This window comes from Atractosteus spatula, chromosome 12, assembly GCF_055471065.1.
Source record: "Atractosteus spatula isolate fAtrSpa1 chromosome 12, fAtrSpa1.hap1, whole genome shotgun sequence".
NCBI classification, from domain to species: domain Eukaryota; kingdom Metazoa; phylum Chordata; class Actinopteri; order Semionotiformes; family Lepisosteidae; genus Atractosteus; species Atractosteus spatula.
This window is the reverse complement of record NC_142717.1, coordinates 37,815,277-37,840,736: the sequence shown is the minus strand read 5'-3', so window position 1 is coordinate 37,840,736 and position 25,460 is coordinate 37,815,277. Positions and strand designations below refer to the sequence as shown.

At 38.2% G+C, this 25,460-nt stretch overlaps 1 protein-coding gene across 3 annotated transcripts; it reads right to left on the bottom strand.

Annotated features, from left to right (window-relative positions):
- On the bottom strand, positions 1-25,460 carry ptpn2b (protein tyrosine phosphatase non-receptor type 2b). Of its 3 annotated transcripts, none has more exons than XM_088928904.1 (10): positions 25,079-25,460; positions 19,725-19,815; positions 17,172-17,272; positions 15,169-15,267; positions 13,767-13,904; positions 13,201-13,410; positions 12,649-12,810; positions 12,049-12,254; positions 10,877-10,975; positions 1-4,704 (listed from the first exon to the last, which is right to left on the bottom strand). In XM_088928904.1, the coding sequence occupies exons 1-10, from the start codon at positions 25,133-25,135 to the stop codon at positions 4,683-4,685; spliced, it is 1,185 nt and encodes a 394-aa protein (XP_088785030.1). In that variant the 5' UTR covers positions 25,136-25,460; the 3' UTR covers positions 1-4,682. The 3 variants fall into 3 exon arrangements, with proteins under 3 accessions (XP_088785030.1, XP_088785031.1, XP_088785032.1); XM_088928905.1 differs by having other exon boundaries at positions 12,049-12,248; positions 25,079-25,443; XM_088928906.1 differs by lacking the exon at positions 1-4,704 and adding an exon at positions 4,782-4,855.

Sequence of the window (25,460 nt, the reverse complement as noted above, 5' to 3'; positions counted from 1 at the left end):
TGACGATATTCAATTTATTTCAACATAGATCACAAATGATGGTGTTTAACAGCAAAACAAAATGTTTGTCTTATATGATGATGAACTGGAAAAAACCCTCCCCAACACCAGTACACAATGATTGTGAGTCATAAATGAAAAATCATGATGTATAAGACAGAAAATTATCCTGATTTAGGTCAGTCTTCTGCTAATCTTGCAAATAATCAGAAGAAAATCATTCCTCAACCCAGTAAAACACTCCAATGTTGATCACACAAAAAATACATCTATACATTAACTGTACATAAAATATTGCTTTTTTTCCCATAAACAAAAAGATAATTTGGTCTCATGATTACTTAAAAAATTACAAAAAGGTAATCTTTCTTAGCTATAATGTTTAATAACACGTAAGTTGCATTTTCTTAAACACCGCCAGCACAAACTTGATATATTACGTTTGCCTTGAAATAAGATGGAGACTTGTGCTGGTTTCTTAAGAAGTCACAGACTTTTACTGTACTGCACTACAGAATGGTGTCTCACTTGATACAAGGCCACAGAAATTGGGTTTCTTGATTTCTTTGAAACATCCTACAAATGCTTTAAAATCAGTCCCATTCTGTGAGTACTTTTCTTTTTCTGGGATGAAATCAAAAGGTTTGTTGCAGCTATTCATTTACAAGCCTTCTGTTTCACCCCAAATTTGGCTTATCATAACCTATGTGTCTTGTCAGCATCTTGAACTGTCACTTTTCTTTAAAATGCATTCATGTTGAAAATCCTGAAAAGCAACAAAGCCTGAGAAGTTAATCTAGAAAATACACAGAATTTTGCAAAGGACCTTCGGCAAGCAGAGTGGTGCCTTTCAACGCTAAGAGAGCACTTGACTCTCTGGTGGTTCTGAGGCATTAGAGCCTTGTGCCAACACCAAACAATAACTCTGAATCCAGTGTTTTCAGGGTTCTGAATGAGACAGGTTCCAATGTACAGATTCAAGTCATCAGTTAAAAAAAAAAAGGCAAGCTATTTTGTTTCCTTAATGGAGAACTGATGGTACAATTTGCTTTTATGTTCCATGTCAGGAATGAGGTATTCTAAGTGACAGTAATTTACAGAAATATCAAGCAATACAGAACACTCACCCTAAGTGTTACATTTTCTTGTCCGTTCACCAGATTGTTTTGTTTTTGAGTATCTTGCCAGGAAACTGCAGTGATTGTCAGTCGATTCTATAGTTCAGACATAAACCAGAGATGATCAAATATTCCTTGCTCAGGTGTTTGTGCAGAGGAAAGCATCCATCATGTATGCATCAACAAATGGCATACGTACTGTACCAAATGAGATTAGTTTTCATAGATACTCCATTCTGAGAAGATTGCCTTAAATAGATACCAGGTATAGCTGGCTAGTGCAGATTTAGTTATGTCAAAATAATTGATCTAGCAACATGTTTTGATTGCTAGGAGCACTACTCCAGACATCTCTCCAAAACATGTTCTGTACAAAGCAATTTCATGTGAAAAAGCCTTCATTTACCTCAAAATGTGTAGTTTTCAATCAGGTAAATAAAAATCACATTCATGATAGTTTAACCTCAGTATAGATTCTGATTTATGAGGCCAGAAGAATTAAAAAATAAAAACACCACTGTATATTAATAATTATAAACAAATACAATAAGTGTAATCAGAGATTTTTAAAACAGAAAATCGGGAACAGAATTATCTGTAAAACAGGAATGGCTGAAGAAATCATTTTAATTAATCATTTTAACTGCTGTACTTCCTTACCTTCTTTAACTTAACTCCTTACTTTTACCTGTACAACTACGTTTTAACAAATAATTCAGCTAATCTGAAATAGTACAGATGTTGATTTATCCCCAAGTTACTTACAGAAAGCTTTTTCATAAGGTAATGGAAAATGCATTTTCTTAAAATGCTGCCTCTGGTGGAAAGCATTACATTACAATTTTTACATTTTGATCTCTGAATAAAAAAAAAAACTTTGGCATCCTTTCTTATTTGGATGCTGGATAATGTTTCCATTATTACTGGAGTACAAACAGCATTTTCCAGAAATCCAGCAATAAGCATACTAATAATATTCAATCATAAAATGCATCTGCCTGCTGAGGACTGGATGATTTAAATTATTCCTCATCACACAATGTATTTTTTGTAGTAGAATTTCAGATGCCTAACGATATTAAATTTGTCTTGGATCATGATGGTTACCTTAAAATAGCCTTATGTGAGTTTACTTCAGAAGCCCACAGCCACTAAACAGTAGTAAATTATAGATTTTCCTGGAAACAATTATGTTGTCCACAATCTCAAGAAAGGGAGCCTTTTCCTGCTAATACTGCTTTTCACTTTGCTGAATTGATAGAATTACCACATCTACTGTACCATTTCTGGGAACATGAAATTAGTTCTTGGAAGGCAGCAGAAAAGATACACATCTGATTTTGTTTGAAAGGTCGACTCAGTAATTCCAACTACAAAGATATCTGCATCATTAGTCTTCTTTGATCAATGCAATGCACAGAGCACTTTATGCAAATTAGCATACATGCAAGGTTAAGAAACTGAAGGGTTTTGTACTTTGTCTTAATTTTTTATATGGACTACCACAGAGAAATTTCTATTAGTCACACCTGTCAATAACTCCACTTATCAGAATACCCAAATGATTTAATAGGATTTGATTGTTGTTCTAAGTTTTGCATTCTGGAGGGCAGATTTAAAAGTTTACAAATACGAATGCGCCCGTTGTTTCAAAGTCAGAGCACCCTCTCTTTCTAAAAGACCAAGCCTGCTCATTGCACATGACCCTGATGTGCCCTCCCTCCCTCCAGCGACAGAACAACAGTCTCTTTATTACATTTACTAACACTGTTGGCCCCCGTTGTCTTTTGTTGAGAAGGAGTTATTTTTAGTTTTCCTTTTCCTGCAGTGCTGTATAATTGGATGTGTCTGTGCTGGAAGTCACAAGGTTGTGTTCTCTGATGTGGTCTCTCACTTCTGAAACGGCAGGCACACGTTTACATTTAAAAACGTAGAGCCTTTGTCAGGCTCGAGTTTGCCGAAATGTTGACAAGTGTTTTGGAGTAGACAGAGTTTCCATCTGGTTGATTCTACTATTTTCAAAGTTTTTTTTTTACTAGATCTGTGGGTCCATGTTCTTTTTATCCTTTTTTCTTCACATTTACATTTATAAAGCATTAAAAATGATCTTTTGTGGCTACACGTAGACTGTCAAAGCCAAATTCTGTTTTTTTGTAATAAGCTACTTGATGTGCGACAGTTTAAAATGTAAAATTGTCACACCACTTATATGTTTATTAATTGTAGTGCAATCAAATTCCACAAAATCCCGAATTTTCCCACAAAGCAAGTAAATTCTTTTTCAAAACCCAATTAGAAAAGCAATGCACAGTGCTAATGTGATTAAAAGTAGTGCAGTCCTGGCATGGAGACAGAACTGGTACACCAATGCAGTTTATTGTGCAATGGATAATCTAATCCCATGTCATTTCGCAATTGGGACTGTTTGGCAGTGCCGATCCAAACAGTCTTAATTCATTGCGTGTAGCCTGCGGAACAGTTTCTATAACCAACTCACACACAACAAAGTTTAACCTTTTTACTATCCAATGTGCTTTGTTGTCACTGATTCTCTGCACGTTTTGGGATGTGAAAGTGCAAGAAAAGGCAGCAAATTAAGTGTCAGTAACATTCATAAACAGAGGACATCCACCAAGCACATGTATGTTTCCATTTAAGTTTCCCCTAATTTCCAGCCAACTGATACTACATAGATTCAAGTATTCATGAGAGCAAAGGAACAATAGTTCATCAGGGACACCAGTTCTGTTTCTGCGGTAATCATTCATTCATTTTACTGAAGAACAGAGGTGCTGAAACTTGGTTTCCTCTTTAAGGTCTTCTGCCTTTGACATTTGCACAGCTTTTTCTTATGTAAAACAAACTGTGTAAGATAATGTTATACATTATACTATGCTACTTTTATGCCTTTTATATTCTTCAATTAGGAAAACTGTTTTAGAAAGTTTAAAACTCCTCCAAAATACTTTGAAATGAAGGTCAGTGAAAGGCAAAACACTCCTCTCCCTTATTATGAAATACAAATAGTTAACAAATTGGACATCTGTAGTTTTTTATGTACCAATACAAATGTAATTTCAAAAAATGGAATACTGCATTATGTAAATACTGCAGTTTTCCCTTTGGGTCATGAAGGCTTTCTTCCATTAACCCTATGTGGGGTTCACAGTCTCCTGGCAAGCAAGCCAAGGAATCTTCATGTAACTACTTAAAAAAATAGAAGATTTAATGCTGCCTTAAAAATAACAAAAATAGAGCATTACAAATTGTCAATGCAGATAGGCATATTCCAATTCATTCTGTATTTTAAGTGAATTACAAGCAATGGTGACAAAAAAGTGACAATACATGAAATCTGCTCCATCAGAGGAAGTCCCATGCTGGTGTGTTTAATTTTTCTTCATCCAAAGAATGTAGAAGTTTACGTTGTAAACAGTAAAGGGACATGAAGCTTGTCAAAGCAGAGGGTGACCTCACTGTGTGGCTGAAGATCCCTGCGGGTGTAGATTTGCGGCCCATTCGAGGACAAGACTAGAGCTGCAGTTACTCTCAGGGTCAGCTGTGTTAGGTGTTGCTCATTCTCGGCCTGCGACATACAACGCAAAACATAAAGAAAACTGTTTCAGTACAAACCCCCTTTTCCTCGAAAAGCTAAGACAGTCCTTGCAATTGTTCCAACATTCCCCAGTTTCACCTGGGCAGACACAGGCATCCTCCCTGCTTTGCATTAATCCTCCCTGAAATAGGCAAGATAGTTTCTTACAAACATGTCAGATTTTTACTGTTCTCCACAACACAAAATTACAACATAGCATTTCACATTTTTAAGGAAGTATCCAAGTTCAGCACATTTCTACAGCACAGTCTCACAGAGATGAGAGCTTTGCAGTAGTTTAATGCATGAACCCTCAGCAAGAATGACACAGGCAAAACAGTTATTTCTAAAACATTTATTAAATACAAAAATAACAAGCTTACAAAACCGAAAATTAAGGAGTTACAGCTATAAATATCGACACACCATAAGACTAGTTCAGTTCTACTAGTTCATGCATTTGTCCTGTAAAATCCAGATGAAAAAAATTTTATACAAGGCTCTAGGGGCTGTAATCTACCAGGTCATTCAAGAGTCACTGAAGCACCAAGCAGATTATTGCAGTCACAGCTTCACCTTGCTGTACAACTACTTTGACCAAAGGGAAAATATTTTCTTACAATCTTGTTTTACGTGTTCTTATCATATTTTTTATCTATGTACCCTTTATTCCAAGTAATGTTGGGATTCCACACAATGTTATTAGTAACTACAAAAAACATTTCTGAAGTTTGGCATGCCATCACATCAGAAATGAACCAGTATCTTAAATGCTATTTAAGAACCAGTTAACTTTGCAATAGCGTGGGAAGTGCCCAGCCCTGAACAAGGCAGTAAGCCTGACAGACTGGTCATACAGTGTTTCATCACTCAGCTACAGTACGTACACAATCATTACACCTTTCTTCCCAAGAGTTAAAAATCTGAATGGGATTACCTTTGCCGAACCAGTTTCACAGCAATGTAAAGCAGATTCATTAAAAGTTTTATCATACTTGGTTAAAGGATTTTGCAAGCACAGCCTCAGACATCTATAAACTTCACATATTATGGCAGAACATAATGAAAGCTAAATGTGTTTTTCCAACAAATACATTGTTTACACCAGGAAGGCTCAACGTCTTTGATGTTAAGCATTCGCATTTAAAATCATTATTGCAGAACACATAAAGCACGAGCCTGCTGCTTCAATGACAATATGTACCAGTGTAAGACTATGGGCTTCAATTCCCCATGGGCAAGCCAGCACCGCAACATTGCCATCCACAAGCACTTGTCTGGGGCATTTACATCCAAAACTGCAATACTCTGTAAGGCAGCTCGCCGTGTCATCGCAACTACTTCTCCGCCAAAATATTCTATTAAATGGAAAATATTCCTTCAAACGGGGTCAATATTTTGATGACACGACACGATTACCTTTGCCAACTGATTTACTGCATGTGACTCCGCACAGTGTCAAGATGTTAATGAAGACATTAACTTCTTTGTTTAGGCATAGCAAGGCTGTAGTTGTGCATCTCAGCTACAGGTTCTAAGGGCTGATGTCTTTGACTTTGGTGTTTTAAACAGACGGGTAGCTTGTACACTCTGTACAATTTTGGGTACATTGTTTGAGAAAATGGCTTTTTTTAAAAGATGAAGCAGTTTAAAGGATGCATATTCTTATAAAGGACAGCTGGATAACAGTGCTACAACATTATGGTGGGTCCTACGTCTCATTACAACAGCCTAAATGGTCACACGGTCCTTTTCTATTTGTCAGGGATAATACACATCATCTCCTCCACAGATAAGGAGGTGCTAGCGTTTGACTAGAGATTTTGCACTCCTGTACGGAAACTGCTTCCAGTTTTAAAGTCTGTGGGGCGGAGCAAGAAGTTGACCTCTTATGATTTTTTTGTGGGAATACGAAAACAACAAAAGACAAGAAACTGATATACAGTAACAGTTGCACGTTTTATATTCTGAGTGGAAACTGACCTCTAGACAGATCTTTCACAGTAGTTTGCAAACAAATACAGGCTGGTTTCTAGCTATAACACTTGGCCATACTTCTGGAACTGTCTACTGTTACCTTGCTGGTGTAAGAGTATTGCACTGAGGAGTGTCTGAATCCACTTGTACAACTAAGCCATGTTTTAAATTAATACTGAACAAACATCTTCACAGACTGCTATAACAAGTCAGGCTGGCACAGCAGAGAGATGAATGAGAGTACGGAGGCTACTACAGTAACATTAATCCAGAAAATGAATAAAGGGAAAAAATATCATCTTGCTTTTCTATCAGAGCAGGAAACTTGCAATGTGATCCTTATCAGTATATTGGAAGATTTAACTTTACATACATCCCAAAAAAGGGAAGACATTTTTAAGGAATGTATGTTGAACATAGCTAAATAAGAGATTTGATTTTCATTCATCAGAGCTTTAAAGTGCACTTTCAGAAATTATATAGGGGGTACTCATAGAATGACTTATAGAACAAGTAGTTTAATAAACGTGTCAAACAAAAGTCTAATACTGTCAGATAACTAGATTTGTCAAAATCATTCAGAATCCTCACTTGCACAATACAAAAGTACTTAATTGTAAACCATAATTCTTCAGTTTGCCTTAAAGTCATAGTAAATACCAAATCATCAATAAAACATTCTAATTGTCTACAGGCAACTTCAACATGTAGCCTATAATGAGACGACAAATATAACACAATACTCACAATGTTTGAATACAGCAATGGGCAGTGATGCTGCCAAATATTTTTAACTAAAACTTTCAATTTTTTTTAACTATTGAGACAGATCTCACTGCCGTGGGAAGGTTACTGTGCAACTTATTCACAATTGAAATAAAAACCTAAGCAGGCCTGTCTTTCCTGCTGCTTCCTCCACCAGGGAGATTGTTCTAAACTTTATTTTCTGTATTCTTAGAACTGCAGAGCATCAGAAAAGTTCATATTTGTAATAAACATTGAAAAGATTTTCAAATTATACCATACAAGACCGACAGAACTACAAGTTTCCTGACCTCTATCTCAGCGTGACCCTGGTCTCAACTGGCTGAGAAACACTTTTCGTAATTCATTGCGGAACTTGGCAGTAAAGGAACTTAACCGCTTGGAAGGTGTTTTTGAAAGAATGACAAATGTTTTTTGTCATCATGTAAATATACAACAAAAAACGCTCAACAGTGAACAACTACTTCATGATAAAAATAACTTGCATAGGACGATTTCAGTTTTAATGAGGTTGGGCTGATTATTCTCTTAAGGAATAATGCTTTAGAGAACTTCCACTAAAGACAAGCATTAAGGAACAAGAACAAAAGGGAATGTTGTGAATTAAAATCGGAATGACATCAAGTATGGTGCGAAATCGTGCCTTGGAACGCAAGGCACACATTTGTTATCCAAGATGTCTGGTCCCTGTTCTGAACTAGTTGCTTATTTGAAAATGAAAGTTGTCCCAGATAGCTGCAAACTGTCTTTCTTTTTAATGTTAATGATGATAATGTATACACTACATCTTCTTCTTGCAGGAACATTGCAAACAAGCTCCTTTGGTGATTGGATGGAATGCAACAGAATAGACAACAACAAAAACGCTTCCATTTCGTACCCAATTAACATGTACCCAATTGAAAATTTTTGCTTGGCAACTAAAAATGTATCTGAAGTTCATAAATACTGAACAGTGCAGGACACATGTACATGTATACTCGATGAAAAAACTGCACAATCATGAGGGATACTGTGTTCATGCTTCCAAAACTTTTTCCAAAAAAAACAACTTTTGTTTTCTAATTGAATACTCATTTATATTTAATTTGTATGACATCTTTAGTTGTGCTTTGTTTGAAATTGAGCACTTGTTAATATTCCAGCCAGCCATGGTTAACACCACGATTAAAGAAAAGAGGCACGGAATTTCATCCCAAATAAAAAGGCATATAGCTTTTAATTCAAAGGAAGTGAAAAGAAGAATAACAATAGGAAAGCCCATCTCAGAACTACAGCAGTGGCACTGCACACAATGTGGTCTGTACAGCAGGGCTGTCCAGTCCTGGGCCTGCAGGTCTGGTATGTCTGTGGGTTTTAATTCCAACCCAGCTCTTAACAAGTTAAAACAAGAAGGTTAGCAGCTTTTCCACTCCCACTTAACAGCTTCTCCCGATCTCCTCCTGTGCTGCTGCTCTAAAGAGAGTTTGAAAACCTGCAGAGACTTGGTCCCTCCAGGAGCCGGACTGTACACCTCTGCAGTAGACAAAAACTGACAGAGTGAGTGCATTTGCTGTGGTCGGCTGCTGTAACTCATCTCACTGCTTTACGTGGGACAATACGGTTTCCCCAGATTTGCTCAAATGGCCCAAATGCCTTATCAACTAAAATATTAGCAAATACGCACATATACTGTACATTACCCATTTTAAGAGAAATGTTGATATATTTAACTGGAATGTTTGAAATGGAATAAGAAGTTTGTTTCAGTCAAGAATTTATTTTAATTCAGGTGGGGGATACATTTATGATCTTATATTAACAGCTTCAGCAGATCAGCACATGTATGTTTGTATGTAAACCTCCTAGAAGGTTAAGCACAGAGAACCACGAAGAGTACTCTACATCAGCTCTTTCTAAAGTCAAAGCTTGAAAAAAAAAAACAAGCTGAAATGTTTCTTCAGAAACAAACATGTAACTATTAAAAAAAATACCTATGCAAAAAAGATTTTATTGCAGTAGTATTCAGTTTTCTTTCTCGTGACCTCTGGGGATTAGTGGTTTTGACTAACGTTAACTAGCAGATTCGGGTCACATTTAAAATATCTTTTTGTAATTTCTGGATCTAAGTTCACTGGGTACAGTTAAGAGACTGTGGATTTTGAACTGCATGATTTAAAAATAAAATGGTTACGGTCTTGCTTTTGTTTAAACTCCTGCACAGGTATGTCTGCTGATGCTATCAGAGCTATATTGCAGACACTGCAAATTCTTAATTTATCCGAGTTTTTACAGGCTTTCCATGCATTTCTCTAAAAACCGGACACACTCCAAAAGTTTCCCTAATACTTCCAAATCTTTTTGAAGCACTACAGGATTTGAAGAGATAGGGGACAGTGGTGCCTACTGCATTGTTTCAAGGTCTGTTTGCTTCCTCTCTGTACATGAGACTGCAGTGTGTTATAACTCTGTACCCCACTACACTGCTGTCTGAACAGAAAACAGAATGGGAGAGCTCAATGAAGACTCTGCCATGGCAGTTCTCACTGTTTAGAATGCAGTCATTAAGGTATGTCTATACAAAGCACCTTTACATAAAGGTGTAGCTAAATCTTCTAAGCAGATCCTAACCCTACAGTCAAGGTACACATTTGACTATTAAATGATGTAGATCAAAAAGTCCATTTATACTCAACTCACAGGAACAACACTATGAACCATGAATAAGAAGATGAACTCTGGACATGTAGGATCTTGAGGATGAATGAAGCATGCTAGTTAAAGTGAATGAAAAGACAGAAATTCTTCAATTCCTAAAGGCCCTGAGAACTACCTGCTACTATAATGACCTTTATGCAATTATTCTGAAGAAAAAATCATGACTTGCTATAATTTTTAAAATTTCAGAACTCCCTATTATACAGGTCTCCTGCTTGAGATTTATACTGTGAAACCTAACTTTCAGACATAAGATGCAAAATAACAAAAACAAGGTTGTCACTTAAAAACAGACTGAGAACTAAATTTCAAAACCCCTAAAAGCACAAGAGTAAAAAGCATATAGAAACTCAAATCTAAATCGTTAGCACAATCACTTAGAAGTGTATAGTACGATTTGTATTTTTGGTACTAATTGTGCCTGAAGCCAGAAAAGACCCTGAGATGTTATGCTGTGATCTTGCTTTGAACTGTACACATTTTGAACTAATGCACCAAGTTTTGACCTGAAGAAATGTGTCCCTATTCCATTTATGCACAGACAACCTGTACCAAATAAAATGTACTGTTTTTTCAGGTACTGGTACAATTGAACAAGTTCTGGTGTGCAATCTTAGTGCAAGAAGTCATTTACTGGAAAAGGAATCTCGAGCACACATACAATCCAATGAAAAATACAGCCCCTGCCCCAACATTAATGAGAATAGGTTTCCAGTATAACCACCTTTTTCTTTTTCTTTCTGCTTCACTTAACTTCTGTTTCATCTGCTGCACCTTCTGTGCAGTGTTTGCTATCCTCTCTTCTCTGTGTCTCTTGCGAACACTGTAAAAAAAAGATACGTTTCAGTGCGTACACAAGGTTAACAATTAAAAAATAATTGACCATTACAATCAAGAATTTATTATAATAAAAAAAATACTTGCAATTGTACAGGTTTCTACATTCCAAAAGGTTCTACAATCTACAATCTAAAGTCTACAATGGCGACATCGAGAAGGTGAATACATTTGCAAAGCACCATATACAGTATAAGGGCACTGATTGTATTAATAACTCACCACACTTACTAGTCCCTAAAAGCGTAGCCCTTCGTCTGTTAATATATTTTTGCACTGTATGTTGCTTAACTTGACAATATATTTTTAAGAAAATAAAAATTCTCTACTGCTGTATTATTTTCCAATGTATCTCGGTTTTCCTCCTAATTGTGGACTGTGAAACTGAGGAATATATGTTGCCACAGGGATTAGGAGGGGGGAACAGAACTGCATACTTTGGATGAAGTATCCTATGGAGTAAAGGCAATGTATGTGGCTGTTTCAATTTACTGGTGCTATCAAAGTATAATAGAGAATGCGGACTCTCCAATTATATCAGATATTAAGGGAAATCGGATATCCAGCCATGGGCCGCAGGTGTCTTTTGTGATAGCTCAGAACTAGACCAGATTACCAGCTTCCCTGCCATTCTAAAATGTCCTCTTTATTTAAGGTGGACAAGGGAACTGTCTTGTGGGTTTCACACACCTACCTCACTGTTTGCAGTGACCATCTTAGCATCTATCTTTATTCTCAAAAAAGACTCGGCTATTAAAAGCTTCAGCAGTCAATTCACAACAAAGAAAATATAAACATTCCATGTGCTGAGGGGAAAACCATCCGATCCATTTTTCCCCCAGTGTTTGTTCAGACCGTGCACGACTTTTAATAACTTTTTGTAATGTAACATCTACATTGTGTTGTGTGTTGTACAGTACATGTCCTGAGAAAACTTTACGAATAAGAATTCCAATGATGTACCTACTGTATGGCAATAAACTCCTCTACTCTCTATTCTGTGGCAGGTGTATTTAACTTCTATATTATACAGGTGGCAGGATGTAGGGGTGTACTTGCCTTCCTGTAATGCCATCCGTATTTTCTTGCTCTCTGCTGGACATGTTCGTGTCCGCTGAGCTGTCCAGCTCAGGCTCCTCCCTCTCCTCCGAGAGCGACACCCTGCTCCCATTGAACTTCTCTGTGCTGTGCCGGGGGGGCTGTGCTGACGGGGAGTTATCACAGGCGGGTTCTTGATCTTCTCTGGACAGCTCCTTCCACTGTTTCTGTAAGGTGGAAAAAATGCCACCTTATGTCACCACTCAATGCCAGAATTGAACATTTCTGAGACCTGAGATTTGTTTGCTTAACTTGAACCAAAAAAAAAAAACATTACAGGACATATTCCCGATTGCTTAGAGGAAAGATAACTGGTCTTAAAAGGAAGAAGAACACTACACAGCCCTAACCACTATATACAGTATGTGGTCAATTTCTTTTTAATGGAGTATCCATACAAGTCTCATACACCTCCGAGACAAACAGCTGCAGATCTTTTTGCCACATTCTGAAAAAGGATAGGCTCAATTCATCTGACAGACATGGCAGTTCACTATGTTGTTTGAAATTGTCCTTTTCAATGTGAAGCACATAATTCGGCCTTAGTACAGCAGCTTGTACCTGAACAGAGGAATCTCCCATTATGTACTTTGCTCCTTCTATTACAGCCATGTAGGAGAATCTCAGCTGGTCAGGAGTCTGGATGAGTCCCATTCGGTACTTTCTCATGTCCAGAAGTATTTTCTTAATATCCACAGACGAAGGATCTTTCCTTTTGTCCATCTGTAAAAATATATATGTATATTTTACCCAATTTTTCTTTGCACAGTGTGCAATAAGCTTTTAAGGATACAAAATGTATTACTTATCCAAACAGCACAAATGGTCTGAATGAATCAGTGCTACATCACAAAAAAAACAATAAGAGGAATGATTAATCACATTTTTTTATTAGGAAACTGCACTGCAATACTGACAGTGCACATTTTTAGAGCCGTCTTGGGCTGTAAAGTATCTTTTTCTGCAGTTCACCAAAGTGCCACCTTATTCATGTCTACAGATTTATTTCAGATGCATTCTGGGTACAAACTTTTTAGTCATTACTTCCTGAATATTCAACTTCCTTTTTAATGCACTACTAACATGAGTGTAATAACTGGTTTCTGTACTTACCAGAAGAAGGCAAGTGTCTACCAGTGAGAATGTCCCTGAGCGTCCTATTCCAGCACTGCAATGAACTACAGCTGGCCCATGGTCAGAGTTTAGAGAGCCAGACTCTCTGACTTTGAACAAAAAATTAAGAAACGAGGCTGGAGATTCTGGCACTCCAAAATCTGGCCATGTGGTGTAATGAAAGTGAAAAATCTCCCTGGTCTCCCCAGTCTGGACAAACGGTAAAACAAAATGAGAATCGAGTTAGAAAGGATATACAAGACAGCCCTCTTTCACTTTTTTATCAATATTTTAAAAATCCAGTGTCTAAATCATAATTTCCATCATTAGACCAGCAGGAGGCAATGTTTAAACCTTGGTTACCATTGCCTTTCGTACATTTAAAAAGTTTTCAAAACCAAAGAAGAAGGTTCCTTAAATTTCTAGATTAGGAAAAAAATACCACCATACAGGATATAGGAAATTTGATCAGATCAGAATATGAAGGAAAAGAAAAATACAAAATTTGAAATTTGAACTTTGATTAAAACACTGGACAATACAGGAAATTCAAAAATACAACATACATTTGTGTTTTTCAGCCCCAGAACTCGTACTGTATAATATGATTTAATATCTTCAGAAAGTAGCGTCACATGAAATCCAGTGTCCCTAAAAGACATTTCTCGCTCTTCTTTTGTTGGCCAGTACTGTGCACATTTTTCCTGTGGAAAAAAAAAAAGTAAAGTCATCTTCTTCTGGAAAAACTATACTTCTAATAATACTACAGGAGAAATTTTGTCATTAATGGACTAAAGACTACTTTGCTGAAGCTGCTGAATGAAAATGTTAGCGTTTCCTTACATTGTTTGAAAGAACATCCCTGTCTATTCTAAATTGGAAAAAACATTAAATATATTTGGTCTTATCAAAAAAAACAATCAAGACATAGAATAAACGAGCAAAACATGAAGAAAAGGGTTAAAATAAAAGTGTATAAAGTAACACTTTATACAAGAGTTGTTTGAATGAATTTCTTAATTTCTTTACTAATAGCTTATCCAGTTTTATTGTGTTTCCTGATTAAGAAATCTCTATAAGATATGCCATGCTGACCAACTATCCTAACACACAGCATCTAGTTATATGAATAAGACATTTCAGACACAAATGCTTTAATGTAGCATTCAGGGTTACTAATGAGGAGTTTTAGCATTCGTGTTTTCATTATTGATCAGGTTTTATCAAACTCTTATCGAACTGAGTCATATGCTGCCGATATTTAAAATTGGTTCATCTTAATCGCCCAGGAAAAAAAAAGGAGTCATGATCACAACATGAGCAACACAATAATCAGTCAGAAGTCAGTGGTAAATGTAAAGGGTACGCTTTGCATGCAGATTTTCCTTTACTTTGAAATGCTTGGCAAATGGTTACGTGATGTGGCACAGAAACTGTGTTGGTGTTGACTTAATAAAGACTTAGGCTTAATCATTGTAGGCAAAGTAGTTTATGGCAAGTGTACATGCCATTACTCATCAAAACCCTATTCATTGTGAAACCAATTACTTTTTCCAAATTAACTATATATAGAGATTTGTTTCTGATCTATTTCCTGTACACTCCTCAGCCATCTCTTCCAGATTTACAATTTTTATTGTGAAAAATATAAATACCTTAGAGCACAGACACTGTTAGTCCTTAGGAGTACATGCATTCCCAGTACAAACTAAGGCAAGCTAAAAGCTAGTCGAGAAACATTTCCATTTTCATTTGCACCTGCAAATGGATGATTTCTGTGTTGTGAATAGGATGAATAGGATGACCTAGTTCAATTACCACAGACCACAGGAGAATCTCAAGTCTTATGAAATTGTAATTGTAAGTACTACTGTTTCAGTCAACTGACTTTCCGGCTGCCAACAGGATTTTCGGTGCACGTGGCCTGGCCCTCCGTATTTCAGAAAACGAAAATGAAATATTCCTTACCGAGCCTTTTTCGATGACTCTGTTCAACATGATGACAGCTCTGCTCTTTTGTTCCCATATCATCAACCAGAAGTGACCACAAGTGTTGCGAAGTGGTCCCTGCGGAAATACAAGTGGAGTCAACATCTTCCATAAAAAACAAAAACAGATGTAACCTTCCATTCATTTTCTAAATGTCAATACAGGGACGGGAGGGATCCATAGTCTATCCCAACAGGCAACGGGCGCAAGGCAGGGTACCATCTGGACAGGACACCAGTCCACTGCAGAGCACACACAGACACAAACAGAGACACACACACAGACACTGGAGCCCATTTTCCTGGAAGCCAATTAACCTACCAGTACACTTTTAGACTGTGGGAGGAGACTAAAGCACTCAGAGGAATCACATGCTAACACGAGAAGAACATAGAAACTTTACCACAGGTCCGGAATTGAACCCGGGACCCCAGAGCTGTGATACAGCAATGCTAACCACTGCACTACTGTGCTGCCCACAAATGTCAACTATACTGTATTTTTAAATATTGGTATTTAGGGAGACCAAAGACCTTAATAAGGGTATGTAGCGATCAGAAAAAAAAAGAAACTCGGACAATTTCTAATATTTAAACACCATCTTGTTGCACAAATATAAAAGATTGACTGTCTTTACAATACAATATATAGGATGGGTACAAACATGTTTAGAAGAATGGCCCTCCTACATAGGCTTCTTCCTAAATGAGCTCCAGATAAAGTTATAAAAAGGTTTTTAGTAGTGGTAACTTTAATACCTTACGTATACCTTAAAATCACAAGATAGCTTATAGTGTGGGGACAAAGTAAAGAAAACTTTACAAATTAGCCCACAAATGGAATTTATGAATTTATGTATGACTCCCCCATTTTAATTGAAACTATTTCTGCTTCTTCCCAGCTGTTTGACATCTTAGAAGTAAGACACACTGCAGAAAACAAGCCCACGCAACCTTGTGATTTATTAGTCTTGTGTTCAGTCTGCTTTCAAACAAAGACATAACTCTTTTCAATCAAGAACTCACAAACAGGCGCTGCTAAAAATTTCAGCCAGGAGTAAACACTGCCTTTTGAAATTGAAAGTTAGTGCATCTAATAATCCCTACCTCAAAACAGCTGTGATATTAAAACCATTTCAAGACAAAATACTCTATCCATCCCTCACCTTAAATGATAATGTGTTTTTTATACCCAACAACACGGCAATGTACATTTTTCTGTATAGATACATATATCTGGCAAGATATAAATTCTGGCAATAAATATAGTATCTTTATGTGTGGAGTTTGCATGTTCTGCCCACATTTGCATGGACATTTGTCAGACTCTCTGGTAAACTACCACTTTCCCAAAGACATACTTGACAGGTCTGATTGGCTTTCAGCAAATATACATTGTTCCTTCCTCAGCAGCCCTGTGGCAGCCTGACATCCAACATGGGGGTAAATCAGATGTGCACTTAGTTCCACACCATACGCTTTCAGGACAGACTCTGCCTCGGCAATACTGGACAGACACAAATGTGTTCACTCAAAGCATAGAGGAGAAAAGGTACCCTAGCCTCCTGGACTGCAGACTGCTTCCAGCGAGGCCACCCCGCTTTTACAATCTGCACACTGCACAATTTGATTTCTACTTTTTAATTGACTTTAATGTGTTTTTTTTTAAATATTTTATGCTGGAGCTGCTGTCAAAGCCCTGCTGCAGGCGTAACTGGGACTACGCACTGAATGGGATACCGGTCCTTCACGGCTCATCCACATTCACCTACAGCGGGCAATTTGGAATTTAACATGGACAGCATGTCTCTAGGCTGTAGGAGTAAACCTAAGAGGCACAGAAAAACTAAATGGACAAGAGAGAACATGCAAACTCCACACAGAAGGCACCCCCACTCCGGAATAAAACCCAGAACTCATGAGCTGTGTCCTACCATGGTCCACACAGTGAAAATGATTATGTCACAGTTTGCAGGTACCTACCTGAGTTAATATGTAGTTTCTTTGGGCTTCTTCCATTACAACCAGGCTAGCATTGATATAATCATTTTCTGCATTTTCTAGCTTAACGCGACTGTGGTCAACTGAAACAAATGAAACAGATTTTTTTTTTCCCCGACATGCATAAAGCGGTGAATAAACATGAGTTTAATATACAAAGGAATATTTAAAACACCACCTAGTGACATTGGAGGATTTATCTATGAATTAAGACGTCGTCAGATGATTGCAAAGGCCACATTTTGAATAGAAACAAAATCAAAGGGGCAGTGTACTCGAACTCCATTTTTATTGCTATCACATTTTTTTCTGTGCAAGTTACTTCCGTGCTTCAGGATATAGTACTGTAGGTGTTTCAGCAGAGCAGTGCAAGTATGACACGTGGTGTCTATCGGATAAAGGATTGCTAAAAAGAGACATGATCAAAGGCATCTATTCATACGCACATTTTTGTCAAGTAGGTATAAATTCGCATTCAATTTCTAATATTAATATTTTAACAGATCAAATTAAAGCTGATCATAAGCATTTCTGACAGACTCAAAAATGTTCTTTACATTGCGTGCTCAAAATGAAAAACCTTGAAGCACTAACTTAAGTCAGCTGCCAACAACCACCAACATAACCTCGCTCATAGTACAAAAGCAAGCAAGACTTAATCAGAATGCTTTGTTTGTGTATTACTGTCCCTGAGATAGTCTATCCCTATTTGTTAATCTATGATTTCAAACTTTAATAAACTAATTAAAGCCAAGTTAAATAAGCTAATTAAAGTTAATATAATTTTAATTGGTTTAAATTCTCTTTTATAGAATTTGGACACATCTATAAGTCAATCCATTCCCATTCCTCCTTTATTTATACCTGCTCTGATATATGTGAAGTAGACTAACTCTGTTTGGCTCTGTCTGTACAGAACAGCTTTTACTGCACATTTTTGCAAGTCTGAATGAACAGCAAAAAAAGGCCCCGTCTTATGGGAACCCACAGAGGCATTCTTTCTCGGAAACATTACATCACCTTCAGTGGAGTGCGAGCGAGAAAGATCTGTGATGCAGGAAAGACTTCAGCAAAATGAAGCTCTACTACAGCAATAATGTAATGGGCTGTGGCCGGTGGTGGCGAGGGAGTACTAATTCTAAGAGGTTATCTTTTAATACTCATTGACCTTAACAATTTTCTCTTCTTCAACAGTTTTCAGATGTTTCAAAGAACACCCTTCACTTTCAGAAACAACTAGAAATCCTCAGTTTCAAGACTATGAAATCTAGAAAGAACTCAATGAAATGTAATCCTCGATTAGATTTTGCTTACCAAACGTACTGTGATCAGATAACTCATAATCGTGCACATTAGAGATCGGATACAAAAATAAATTTCTGAAGCAACGAGCATTTTAACGGACTTCTAATTAATAAAACAGGAAACAAAAAACCTAACAGCTGGCCCTCAGCCCTTACTTTATTTAGTATCAGTTTCATGGCTCTCACTCATTAATGCACATTTAAAGGTACACAATACACATAAAACCGCAGAGCAGGAAAATATGGTGTGCCTTCTCCACAAATTTCACAGTTAAATTCTTTATTTTTGCAGTTTTACACACTTGTACTAAACAACATATCGTGAGTTTTTAAAATAGAAACATGACAGGAAAGCAATAGAAAATGAACTACCATAAATGAGCTCTTTGACACTTAACAGTGTACACTTATCTTCTCAAATAGGTGTTATTAAGCATCTTCAACTACAGTTTTTAATATAATTACACTGTACATTCATGGATGCATTACATTCACCTATGCACTGTATATACATTGTATATCTAAGAAGATGTATGGAAAAAAATAGCTTGGTACATTTAAGTAAACACCTTTATTTGATCTTGTAATAATGTTGGAAGACTTGAAAGATTTTCGAGTTTGTAAACACCTACATATGTAGTACGTCTGGATAAAAAGGTACTCTAATACTCTGAAAGTTAAAAACAAGTACAACTGAATTGTATCACTCTATATATATTGTGAAATTGCACAATTGAGATATAAAATTGTTAATCTGGTTCAACAATCTGAGAAGAGCAGAAAAGTCTTTTTCTTGTCACACCAGATCTATAATTAACCAACTGTACATTATAAACATGAAGCAAATACATATTTAGCATTAAAAATACCACAGCAATAGGTAAACTCAGATCAGGAGTCCTACATTTTTTATTTGGAAATTAGGGTTTTGTAACACTACTACAGAACATTGGAGCAACATGACAATAGGATTATTAACACTGTAAGCATTCAAGTAACATTACTTTTCTTTTGCCTTCATATTAAATACAAATGAATACATTGTTGAAAAAATTACATTTACTTACTGATTACTTAGTAAATCTTTTGGGATTTCCCAAAAGCTTTTGCTGGGCAAAGTTATAAGGTTATGTAGGCTTTATAACGTAAAAAAAACCATAAGAATCCTATCAATACTAATATCACAAGTTTATTTTGTCAAGTATGCAGTATTCAGATTTAGGATACTTACATGGGCTGACGTCTCTGTATCTATTTCGATTTCGATTCTCCGGATATTTTGCCACTCTGTATGGACATTCATGTGACTGGTTGCGAATTTCCTGAGAAAGAACAAGCAGAAACATTATAAACAGGTTTCCACATACAGTGAAATCACTGGCATGAAGGAAAGATTCCTATAGCAGCCTTGGACAGTCTAATGATTTATTATTCACTTTCCTGGACACTTCTGGAAGGACAAATCACTTTACAACACCCATTCACAGTGACGAGTGAGAGCTGTTTTTTTTTTTAATATCTCAGAGCTGCCAAGAGGCTTAGCCAGTGAAGGTGCTCTCCCCACTGGAGACTGAGCTCGGTGATACAGGCAGTGTCACTAGCCGACTGTGACTGAGATCCCCCATGCACTGACATATAAGTGGCTCATCCCACCAAGGATGAGGTTACTAGACAACCAGGAAGGCTGCAGGTTTGTGCAGCACCAGTCAAGGGACACGTCTCTCCTTCACCCATCATTGAGCCTCCAGGCAGAGCTGCGGAGGCAGCGAGGTGTTAAAGGGCGAGAGGCTCGTAGGAGGGTGGGCTGGAGCAGCCTGTCTACTCTTCCTCACTCTCCCCTGCCTGTGGCTGCAGGGCTTGAAGCTGAGAGCCGAGACAAAGAAAAAAAAACACATACCTCAGGTGGCTCACCTACTAAAGCTGTGCATTCAGGTCACAGACTGTATCACCGATTCAAATCTGTGCCGTTAGCTGACTGACCAGAATTCCCCAGGTGGAGCCACACAACATACTAGTCAAGCAGTGAAGGGGTCAGGTGGACCAGAATAAAGCTGTTCGCCAAGAGCTGGCCTGATTACAGTTCAGGCACATGTGATCTGACTCATTGGTGAGAAACATCACCTGTTCTGCTATATCTGATGCCTGAAGACTCACTGATACAGTGAGCTCCAGGTTTGAACAACAAGCCATTATACACTTCAGCACTTGTGTTTCTGTCCACAGTTTAGAGATAGTGGCCGAGTTGAAAAACCATACTCAAAAGGCCCACAAAATGTATTTTTACTCTTGGTTTCAGTCAATTCTGAAACATTAAACAGAGGTCCCATTCATGTCCACTCAGGACATGGACAAATCTGTCTTTCCTCAATGTGCCTCTTACCCAATTGGTGCAGTAAGTTTTTATTTCTCCTCCTGATCTGCTGTGTAGTGGAACTGCTGGCGCAGAACGACTGCCACGCGTTACCCAGGTGGGCGACACACCTCAGTAGGAGACAAAGATGGTCTCCTCCTATATATAAACGGGTTTAGGATTTTGTGTTGAAAGGTCCTACATAAATTCATTATTATTAGAGTACATACACTGTTATAGAACAACTACACAAGGAGAAACCTGAAATTACAGGTGGGGGAATTCAGAATGTTTCCCCAATTAAAGGATACAAATGACAACACAGAATAAATAAAGAGCATTGGTGCATCATTATTCAGTATTTCTTTTTTTGTTCTTCTATGACAGCCTTTCTGTGCCACCTTCATTCTTTTCTGCATATAGACAAAAATTACTGCAAACCCACACAAAAAAGATGGACTGGTAGAGAACTGGTGGAGAATTTGTGCAGATTTGATTCAGAGGTTTCTCACTCAATATTTAAAAGATTCTAGCTGATATTAATTTTAAATAGCTCCTTTTTGAAATGGAGAGCGCAGGGGTAATTTTTTGATTAATGCAATATTTTTATATGTGCTACTGATGTTACAAAACTCAAGTTTCTACCCTATTTTATTCTTTTTGTTTTATTCTTTAATGGTTTGGCTTTAACGTTTCACCTGATGTCACACTATATACCTTCACCTGATCATATTTTTTAAAAAAACAATTGTCATAACACTTAGGCATTGACAATGTAATCAATGATCAATAGTGACCATTTTCTTTCCTGGCAGAGCTCACATCAAGTACAGCAGTTAATCTGTCTACACGAGAACCCATTTTTATTTTGGTTACTGTTTTCAAACAATCGCCCATCTCAAAACAGTGAAGAAATGCATTTTTATGTTACTCTAAGAATATTTTACATTTACTATAAGTTCCATTTAGCCTAATGTGACCTTTTAAGACAAAATGCTTTATTTCCTCTGTAGAAGAGTAACACTTGAAAGTGCTCAATACTGTATATTAAAATATAGGCCTATATTTCCAAAAACAAATTCTGAGCTTATTTTTTACACTTTAATGCTTAAGTGAAAGGTGTTAATTAGGAGACTTTGTTCTGTTGTATTACCCCAAAACACTAATGCATACAATACTGTATATAAAAGGAGCACTGAGGTTTTTTTCAACAGGAAATGAAGTAACATTGTTTTTAAGCACCTTTGTTAAAACATTACTATAAAAGAAAAAAACAGGTGTTTAAAAACATGTCAGTTAGAGAACTGACCATTTTAGGTTTTTACAACACGTAAGGTCATTATGTAAAATATTATTCCAAAAACAGAAACATAGTGCTTCCTGATTAACTTTCATAGCCTTGAGCAGTGATACCCTTTACTGGGACTAAGAATGCAGTATTTCTTGCTGCAAGCAAAAACCGGAACTTTGCTTGAGTCCTTAATCAAAAGTGCTTCCACGTTTTTACTCTTAAAAAGCTGAATAAGATTTGTCATTGCTCGCTGCTTTCATACCAATGTGGTGAAAAGCAAAAAACTGTAGGAGTCCGTGACATTTCACTGCTTGTATCTGTCAAAGACTGATCAACTTTTAAACAGCTGTTTAAGGCAGAAATAAGGATCAGCAGGTTGAGGAGACACTGCTTGATGTTTTGTATGAGGAAGAGGTTCAGTGCCTTTGAAATAAGGCACCTGTGAAACTCAGCACACAATCCTGCTGTACTAGTTACTGTGAAGTCTTAAACAAGCATGTCAATTCAAAGCATTCATCAGCACTGGTGATCCGGAGCTCCAGTGGTTCTCCTGGACCAAGGCTGGGACCCACTGCCCTAGAACAATTCTACAGTGAACTTTCTATTTCTTTCTTTTGTCTGACGTTGAGATGAGGCAGTAGTGCTGGGACTTGGAGCCTTCCTTTGTCATTTTGTAGATGTTACTTCATGAAAAGCCTGGAGGGGTGTGGCATTTTGGACTTCTCTTTTCCAGTAAAGTCAAATAAGCCACTCCATGTTGACCTTGGTGAGAGGGGGTGATAGGGGCTGCCCCTTTCAGCTGCCCCCACCCCACCCGACCCGACCAACGACACCCTTGTATCTGTTGCTTTTGCCATTTGAAACAGAAGTCAATTCTCACTGGTCTTTTTTTGTCTTACCGATAAACTATACAAGCTTTAAAACAGCTGCAATTTACATTTGACATTTCTCATTGTCACAGATATGCTCTTACAAGTTATGCCGAATATAAGGCGTCACATTTACACAGACATCTCACTGCAGTAATGTTTTCATGGCATTTGTAGTGCAAACTACTGTTATTAAAATATCCCACCTTTTTAGCTAGCACAGCTCCATGTACTCCAGAAATGATTAAGAAACTAGCCATGTATTCATATCTATTACCATCCCTGAACATATAAAAGAGGGAGGTTATTTTGGCTGCACATTTGTTTCTCTTGCATTCATTCTCTGGTGAAGCGCATCCCATATACTGTCACAGCAGAAGACTGGGGAGGGTGGGTGTTTATGTGAAATAAAAATGGTGTATTATCTTTATATTTAAGAAACCAAAAAATATGTATACACTTAAAAATGCAATCAACAGTGGAAAAATACTAAAACTGCTTTCACAAAAAAACATGATTAGCAGTGAGCTATATAACGTCTTGTTTTGAAACACATAAAACACCTTTTCATCCCCCCTTTAAAACTGCTGCCCACTCGGCGATGTTCCCTATTGCAACAGCAAAAAAAAAACATGTGGGCTCGCTTTAAACTAAAAGGCAGCTCTTTAAAGAGAGGAGTGCTTTGCACCAATACTGCACACGAGTAGTGTTCTTTCGACATGGAGACAGATGTGAGTCGCTGTCACTCCTCATTAAACCAGACTGATAAAGGTGCTTAGGATTTTAATACTGCAGTACGGCCCTGTCCTGACTGACCCCCTGCTTATTGCATAAGTCATATTTTCCATTAATGGGGGCACTGGTGGATAGATAACGTTCATCCAGTCGCTCAGAAACATAAGAAACGCAAGAACATTAAAAACACGTTCATAACACGCAGATAGGCATTCCAACTCTGCTACCGATTTTGTCGTCACAACTGTTACACTGTTAACAATGGGGATTTGAAACGAAACGCGGAAGCCACAATATTACTGTAAAAAGCTGATTTTCGTGGCAACGACTGTTTTTTACAGGTGTGTCGTTAAAAAGGCATGACTTCCGACCAGACTTCAGAGTCAGCAGAAAGCTTTCTTGGCATGTGGCTTTTGCAATGTGGTCTTTCGACCCCTTTTTTTTTTTTAGGAATAAGCAGCGGTCAAAACAGTCTACTCAAAATGAATGAGAAACCACATGATCTCATGGAAGTCACGGCCACAGCGCAGTCTGTGCAGGCGACACGCTCGTGTCTGCTCCTGGGGAAGTCCCACTGCTGAGAACACAAGCGCGGCGCACGTTACCGGAAGCGATCTTTGACGTCGAAGCGAACTGTTCGAACTTTCAGGGGGCAGTTTCGTACACAGGCGTGCTGTTGCACACCTGTATTCAGCTTAGGGTGCGAAGTGCAGGATTACTGGTAATTGGGGTCTGCGAATCCTCTGGTAGGGATAATATACAATACAGAGCTGCAACGCTGCGCTACGCAACACAAAACATTAAGTCACTTGGAGCGTTTAAAGCCAATGATCGGCTTAAGTTTTTTACACCCTAAGTGACTATATTGTTTACGAATAGCAGTTAAGCGTCAGTTTCTTTTACGCAGCTGGAACTGAGCGAAATACGATTATCTGATTAATTACTATTGAGAACCTGCTTTCAGGTTAAGACACAACACTAACACTCACTACACGCTTCAGATACGTCCAATGTTTGCGAAGCTTTTTTTTTGGTGTTATTTTTTTGTTTTAAATCGCTGTTTGAAACATCCAGGAGAATTTTCTAGCGTCTACTACATTCCTCTTAAACCTCCGGTGCGCGCTCCCGCAATTCCTGGTAACGAGCAAGGCACGCGCACCGCCGCCACTGGTCTGGACGGCGCAGGCGCAGTACCCCTCGCGGGCTCGGTGCGCGCCGCCGAGGCCAGGCTGCGGCCCAAGAACTTCCTAGAGGAAAAGTCGGAAGCCAGGCGTTCAAACGTCTCCCAGAGCACAGCTGCTGCGGAGAGGGGGTAACGAAAAACGCGAGTTGAGACTTACGAAGTACAAATTCTGCCACCGGCCCGCCGAGTCCATGTCCCGAAACTCCCGATCCATCGTTGCTTTGCCGGTGCGGTGCCACCCCCCCCCCCCCTTCCCTTCTCCGCGGACGTAGAAATTGAGTCAGTTGTCGGCGTTCACGGCTTCAGTCGCTACACATCCTCCAGCCGAGCCATTTGCCGGAACACGGCGAAACAAACTGCGTGTCCGTGTAACTGACATCAACGCGGAGAGCGGCGCCTGTGCCCGCGCCTGCGCACTGGCGGGGGCCCTTCGCTGCTCGGGCTGCGGCGCGAGAGGAGAGGAGGCGCAGGCAGGTTGTCGGATGTGCGATGAGACGGCGGAGGGAGGTCTTGCGCCCAGGGCTGACTCCGGGCGGAAT